Source organism: Vespa mandarinia, chromosome 8 (assembly GCF_050613455.1).
Source record: "Vespa mandarinia isolate Hongniang chromosome 8, ASM5061345v1, whole genome shotgun sequence".
NCBI lineage: Eukaryota > Metazoa > Arthropoda > Insecta > Hymenoptera > Vespidae > Vespa > Vespa mandarinia.
Window position 1 is genome coordinate 4,582,501 of NC_140817.1, and position 7,500 is coordinate 4,590,000.

At 28.2% G+C, this 7,500-nt stretch overlaps 2 protein-coding genes across 8 annotated transcripts in view; one reads left to right on the forward strand and one right to left on the reverse strand.

Moving 5' to 3' along the window:
* The window catches only part of LOC118451205 (uncharacterized), a 191,425-nt gene that overhangs the window by 179,758 nt on the left and 4,167 nt on the right, over positions 1-7,500 (forward strand). Inside the window, exons 1-2 of one of the 6 annotated variants that reach the window (XR_014982491.1) lie at positions 1,800-1,914; positions 5,773-5,955. The exons of 4 other annotated variants lie outside the window; for them this stretch is intronic. The gene's annotated coding sequence lies outside the window, so the exon portion shown is untranslated. Of the gene's footprint in view, positions 1-1,799; positions 1,915-5,772; positions 5,956-7,500 lie in introns of those variants that run through there. One more of the 6 variants, XR_014982487.1, reaches the window with a different exon arrangement.
* On the reverse strand, positions 3,613-5,031 carry LOC118451193 (ubiquinone biosynthesis O-methyltransferase, mitochondrial-like). Of its 2 annotated transcripts, XM_085658711.1 has the most exons (5): positions 4,981-5,031; positions 4,806-4,876; positions 4,160-4,652; positions 3,897-4,074; positions 3,613-3,813 (listed from the first exon to the last, which is right to left on the reverse strand). In XM_085658711.1, the coding sequence occupies exons 2-5, from the start codon at positions 4,868-4,870 to the stop codon at positions 3,701-3,703; spliced, it is 849 nt and encodes a 282-aa protein (XP_085514837.1). In that variant the 5' UTR covers positions 4,871-4,876; positions 4,981-5,031; the 3' UTR covers positions 3,613-3,700. The 2 variants fall into 2 exon arrangements, with proteins under 2 accessions (XP_085514837.1, XP_035743387.2); XM_035887494.2 differs by having other exon boundaries at positions 4,806-5,020.

Sequence of the window (7,500 nt, forward strand, 5' to 3'; positions counted from 1 at the left end):
AAGGGGAGGAAGAGAAGGGGAGGAAGAGAAGGGGAGGAAGAGAAGGGGAGGAGGAGGAGGAGGAGGAGGAGGAGGAGGGGAGGAGGAATAACCGATGAATCGAGACGGATATCGAGTTGCACGATTTAATATCGAAAAAAAAAAGAAGAAAAAAAAAAAGAAAAAGAAACTATCACCGATACCAAAGTTATTTCGATCGATCTGAACACGAACACGGTTACACTTACGAACCTGGGATTAATTTTCCAACCGAAGATTGACTCGCGTTAAAAATCACGATACTAGCTGTGTTTTCTTTTTCTATTTCTTCCTCCTTTTTTCTTTTTCTTTTGTTTTTTGTCGGGCAATCAGTTTTTCTTTTTCTCTCTACTTTTTTTCTTTTTTATTTTTCTTTTTTTTATTTTTTCGATAAGAACATCGTCACTGGTGCAGAAAATTGAAATTATTTCATCGATAACTTCCCGATCGATTTATTGTTTCATTTCGTCTAGAATTTAGTTTCAATTCAGTATGAATTTGATATACCAAAGGAAAATTACGATCTTCTGTATTATTTTTCTCTATTTTCTTTTCTTTTCTTTTTTGTTTTTTCCTATTTCTTCTTTATTTCTTCAGAATTTCTTTCTCTGTCCTATTCCCTAGCACATCCCGTATAAAGTCTATAAATACTCTTTACATTTACATATTTATCAAGTTCGATCGTAAAAATGGACATAAAATATTTTTAAATGATATTTGCCTTGACGAAATCGATTCATAGTTTATTTAACACGTTGAATGTTACGTCAATCACCGATGATTGACACTGATCTTTTCGTTTAATCATTAATTACAGGTGATTGATAGTGTACAATATGATTTAAAATTTTTTAAATGTACATCTTTTCAAGTAATTACTGAAAATTTATTTAACATTTACATAATTACAAGATTATTTACACAACTGTATCAAGTAAATTTCAATCTGTTAGTAATACGCTTCTAATTACTATATCGCAATAATAGCGCGCGTTACTTGATGGGAATTTCTATAAGAATTGTCGTGGCAGTCAACGCGTTAAGTACGAAATAAGTTTAGATCACAAATTTTATGTTTGGAAAAACTCCATTTACATTGGCTTTTAAGTAACTCAAACAAGCAAGACAATATATATTGATATTATCGATACATACGTAATCGGTGTGGTTGACATCTGTGTCAATATTATAAGTTTTTATTAATAAACATGTACTTATCTATATATGTATGTAAATATATATATATATATATATATATTTGTGTGTGTGTGTGTGTTAGAAATATAAATATTTATCTCAAAGAGACATCCGTGTTGTTATGTATATATCTTATTCTCAAATTTAATGATAAATAGAAAACAGATTAACAATTTAAAGAAGAAAGATAAAATCATGAGTGAAATGCTATTTATATCTCATAACATTTTGAAAACTTATGTGTCAAAAAAGGTTTTAAAAATTTTTTCAAAAAATCGACCGATCTATATAACTATTTAATGAATTTCTATGGAAATCAATATTAATCATCTTAAAATGTTAATCCGATTACATTATAATAATATTCGATTATATGTGTATGCGTGTGTGTGTGTGTGTGTGTGTATGTGTGTATTTCCGTGAAACTCGATTATGATGAAAACGAAAATTGTGACCTCGACAACGTATGAAGGACTTTCAAAAGGACAATCGAAAATAGCTATGGAGAAAAACATGTTTATTTATCTTTCTTTTTCCTTTCCTTCTTTCTTTCTATCCTTCGTCCTTCTTTAAATGGTCTAACGACGGTCGATCTTAACTGTACTTTTGTCCTTATTCTTCGTATCTTAACTGAGATTGATCTACAGGAGCAATGTAAATCGATGTAACGAGACTCACGTTTCATTCCGACACGAACGAGTAAGTTATTTTTTTTTCCTTCGGCCATTAAGTTTGGTTAATGTCCAATCTGTCTGTTATTTATGCGAAACGACACTATTTAGAATTCTCTTATTCTTCTTTCCCTCTTTTTATCTCTCTCTCTCCCTCTCTCTCTCGCTGTCTTACAATTCTCTGAGTCGTACTACTCCTTCGTCCCTATCCCTCTCTCTCTCTCTCTCTCTGTATCTCAATCTGTCGATCTATCTATCTATCTATCTCTCTCTTGATGACTTTTTATCTTCAAACGTGTCCCACAAAAGCAATCCCTTGGAAAGTAGCAATCATGTGCTACCCACGCTAAGAAATCAATTTCGAAGTTGACGAAACGTTCGACTTTCTTTTTGTCCTTTGTGTAATCAGAGATTCCCTTAGAGAGATTAAACGTTATCGGAATAAATATTATTCAATTATACTGAAGAACAATATCAATTATGTTCATTTCATTAAATGATATAGATATATATATATATATATATGTGTATGTGTGTTATTAAATGACCATGATATATAAATATATTTCGATGTAAATTTACTATGGATATCAATAATCGGATATTATAAAATTTCTGATAAAAAATTCGTTTAAATATTTTCACAAATACGATAAAGTAATTAAAAAAAAAAAATTGAGAACGTCTATTCTGCATTAATGTCGTGAAAATATTAATAATGTAATATATTTTATTCAAGCTGTCCACAATAATCTTATGCAAAAAGCGTATGTGACTTTAGCAATAAGTATGAATAAAATATGAATATATATGGATTTATAAATATAAATATAAACTGGAAAGCTATCCTGAATTAAACCTCTATCGTGTATAAACTTGTTCGGTTATATTACTTTCACGCGTATATAATTAATTAATCTTATATATGTCATAATAATTGGTTTTAATAAGCTGTTAATTTAATTTCAATTAGTCTTATTTACATTCTTATTATATCATGAATAAAAGACTGAAGAATAATTTATCATTATTTTTTTTGTAATATTTTTTACGGATATCGTGTGTACAACATACACATATATTGCTATAATCAATATAAAACTATTTATAATTTTATAAAGAAATTTTATCAAAAAGCATTTTTTTTAATCATTTCGAGATTTTAATAATTATGTGTATCAAATTTTTGATATCCACCTAAAGTGTATTTGCCAAATGATACTGTGCCTATTTCCTTATCAGAAATTAAGCACAAAATGAATTTCATAAATATTGTAATATTGACTTATCAAACTACTACAGTTCGTATTTACCTTCAAAAGATATTCTATTATTTCATCATAAACTCTTAAAATAAAATTTTTTTTTTAACTTAATAAGTATAAATATTTTTATAAGTAGATTTTAGATATATATTTTATATCTAATTATTATATATTCATAATTATTATAATATTATATATTATTATTATATTATAATAATTATATATTATATTATATTATTATTATATACATACATATATATATATATATACATATATATATATATATATTATATACATATATATATATATATATGTATATGTATATGTGGAAAATTAGGAGATGAATTTAAAAAACAAATTGGTCTTGTATATCATGAAGGTTGATTTAATATATATATTTGATTATATATAAATGTAAATTAATAAATAAATATATACAGAAATTATATTATAAATCTAAATTGTACTAAAAAGTAAATTTTTATTATTGCAAATTACATATTACATATTATAACAAATAAATATTACTATACGAACAATTTTTGATTATTACTGTTTGATTGCATGAAGCGCATAGCCCATTGAAACATTTGATGACCAACACCATTCATATTTTATTAGATTAAAAATCATCCCACGAATTATTTTTGTCTTCAGACCACCTAATGATAATATGAAAATATTTTGTTAAAATAATACAACCAGTAACTAAATAATAATTTTATCAATCTATATTGTATTTTACAAGTTTCTAAGATACGTTGAACTTCTTCTGGCGAAATAAATTTGTTCCACTCATTTGTTCCAATTGCTAAAATATTGAATATATATTCTGCAACAATTCCAGCCAACCAAGATTGTAAAGTTTTATTTGTGGTAGTAATGAACAATGATCCTCCAGGTTTTATAATTGATGAACACGACTAATAATTTATAATTAAAAATCAGAAATTATAAAGAACCTTTTGTTTTATGATGGTAATCCGTTTTAAATTAAAAAGTATTTACTTTAATAAATAATTGTTGATTAAATACATGTTCCAAAATTTCAGAAGCTACCACTGCATCATATTTCTCTTTATTTTCTTCTTCAAATTCTTCGATGGTACTTTGAATATAATTTAATCTTCCCGATAAATTACAATCTAATGAGGCATGTTCCTTTGCAACACTTATCAATTCCAATGAATTATCTATTCCAGTTACTTCTGCTCCTAATTTAGCTAATGGTTCAGAGAGTATTCCTCCACCACAACCAATATCCACAATCTTTATTCCTTTTAAAGGTAAATTTGTATCATCTTTGATAAAGCCTGCTTTAGCTAAACCATCTTGTACAAAATGTACTCTAATATTATTCATAATATGAAGAAGAGCTAAATAACCATTCTGATCCCACCATTTGTTGTTTAATTTTGCAAAAAATTCTACTTTTTTCGAATCTACAGTAGATCCAATTGGTTTTATACTCTTTGTTATATACTTAAATACTTCTGATGAACTAAAAATATATTTATTATTAAAATAATTATTAAAGCACATTAATTGAATAGATCATTATATCCAACAAATCTAAATTTAATAGTGCTATTATTTGCTAATCACACATTTCTTTTTTTTAATTCTTAATTTAACATATCCACTTTATACGTACTGATTACGTGAAATAAATTTTTTAAAATTATTATTTCGTAACATTACAATTTTTAAAGTCTTCATTCTTCACTGTTTATTTTAAAAAATAATTAAATAACTTGTAAAAGCAATTTGTGTATATATATATATGCATATGTTAATAAATTATTAAAAATATAAGAACATATAAATACCGTTTCGATGAAAGTATAAATTTAGGTCTGTTCACTACCTTCCGTTCGAAACTTATGACTTCAACGACAGGTATGAACAATATATATATAAACTATGGAACAGGGAACATTGTCCCCTTCTCTACCATATCAGTATATAAGCTTGTTTGGTTATTCCCCTCTTACACATACATGAAAGTTGGTTTCGTGTGAGTTAAAGTAGTATTAGTAGATTGTGAACATACACTTTCCTCTTTCTCATACGTCTACCTTTTTTTCATGATAACGTACGTCTTGCAGTGATCTGTAGAACTCTCAGTACTTCTTTTCTTACGCGATTGCCTCTGTAGAAATAATCCACTCTATACGACTTTTTATTTGTACATAAGAAGTTTTTGAAAGATATCATTTATAAACATGAAATTTTTCAAAGAATACGAAACTTTATCAAAAAATTCTTCGAAAGGATGCCGTAGATTAAATCTTCGTCTTTAAAATGAGAATTTGTTCGTCAAAATCGACCAAGAATAACGTCCGTTCTCATGGCTTAAAACCATTAAAAAAATCAAGAATAATGTAAAGCCTTAAAATGAGATTTTGCTTATTAAAATTGGTCAAGAATAACGTCCGTTCTCATTGATGACTTAAAACATTATAAAATCAAGGATAATGTACAGACTTAATTGTGAACTCGTAAAGTCTTTAACATACGAACGAATGAACGTTAATAAAGTGTGTCAGAAAATTCTGATGTTTTCGAGAATAGCAGAAAATTTTCAAATCTATTACGTCATTAATTCTAAAATTTATCAGACAGATTTCACATATACTTAACAACGCGAATGTTCGTGGCTGATAATGCCGGTATGACGTTAACGCAACGGGAAAGCTTCGGGCGGTTCCTTGTTTCCTCTCGGTAGAGAAAGGATAGGAGGAGTTAGAAATATGGCACAAATTTTGACCAGGATTTGCAGCCTCACGAAAAACATCTGTCGGGTAAGAGGAGTTATGCATCTAGTTAAAAAGAAAAAAAAAAAAAGAAAAAAAAAAAGAAATACAAGAAAAAGGAACAAAAAAATAATCAAAATAATAACAACAACAACAACTATTTGGACTACATAATCTACGATGTTTATATATTTCTCATACTCACAATATATACGTATAGATATTTTATATGTTAATAAATTTTTATATGTGTTTAAACAGAATTTGGACGAGCTAATCTTTTTTGGAAAAAAAATAAAGAATAAAGGTTAAATATTCAAAATAGAGATTTTTCATTTCTCTATGATAAAATCATAGTTGATTGTTTAATATTTATTATGTAATACGTAATTAATTAAATTCTTTTACGAATAATTATTATTAATCATTTATCGGTCGTTTCTTTTTTTTTTTCTTTTCTTTCTTTTTTTTTTTTTTTTTTTTTAATTCACTGTTATTCATTCTCACAAGAATCAATAGAATATTTTTCTCGTAAATATTATATAATTGTCACGATAATACATAGAAAAATATAACAATCAATTGCCTTTTTATATAAGAAATAAATTATAAACGATTGGCTATAACTTTAACGCGAAATCAAAAATAATATATCCGTATTAGAATAAATATTCTATTTATCCTGTTTCTGAAGTAGATCCGATTTATCCTAGCCCGCCATCTTGTGTATTGATAAAAGGAAAGTTCAAATGCTCAGAGTGCAAAAGTCTGAGGCCGCAAACTGAGTCGAAAGCCATCTCGATGCGCTTAAAAGTGTTCGGTGGTGTTTCACGAGAGTCGACCGATGCAATAAAACTTTGGAAATCTCTTAAGGTGGTGGAGAGAGAAAGAGAGAGACAGAGAGAGACAGAGAGAGAGAGAGAGTGAAAGAGAAGGGAGTAGTGGAGAAAGGGGTAGGAGAGTAGTGGGCAGGGTGAGTTTCGAGTACGGTGTTAGGTCCAATACCGCGGTACGAAGCTCTCATGAATATTTAATCTTTCCCTGCCCAAGCTCACCCCACCCCTTATCCCAAACCCTTCCGATCTTCCACTCACCCCCTCCCCCCCAACATCCCCGAGATAGTGCCGATCGAATGTTAATGGCGTGCGAAGAACCGTCTCGATGGCCGATACTTCTCAACGCTCGATACAAATAGTTTAAATATCTATCCTACCATCCGTACCTGGTTAAATGTATTTAACGGATCGAATAGGTGGAGGTGGGAGGTGGGGGAGGAAAGGAGGCGGGAGGAAAAGAAAAAAGGAAATAAAAAAAGAGAAAATGAAAAAAAATTTTAACCAAATTTATTTCTATCTCTGTCGTGTATAATTCTTCAGTACAATTTGAAATCGTTAATCGTATAAATTCCATTGAAAATTGTCCTTCTTTTTTTTTTAATCCTTTTTTATTTTTTATTTCTAATTTTTTTTTTCTTCTTTTTCTTTTTTCTTTTTTTTTTTTAACAGCACAAATTTATTCAATTTAATTGAAACAATTCTTTCGTAACGTTTCGATGTAATGTAGATTTGTAAATACTATTAATTTGTCAACGTC

What these genes read in the sequence shown, in the direction of transcription:
- LOC118451193 (XM_085658711.1), bottom strand. Translation starts at nt 4,870, where the DNA reads ATGAAGACTTTAAAAATTGTAATGTTACGAAATAATAATTTTAAAAAA. An exon ending in AAATTTATTTCACGTAATCA is followed by an intron (nt 4,653 to 4,805) that starts GTACGTATAAAG and finishes ATATATTTTTAG; the next exon opens with TTCATCAGAAGTATTTAAGT. An exon ending in TCAACGTATCTTAGAAACTT is followed by an intron (nt 3,814 to 3,896) that starts GTAAAATACAAT and finishes TATTATCATTAG; the next exon opens with GTGGTCTGAAGACAAAAATA.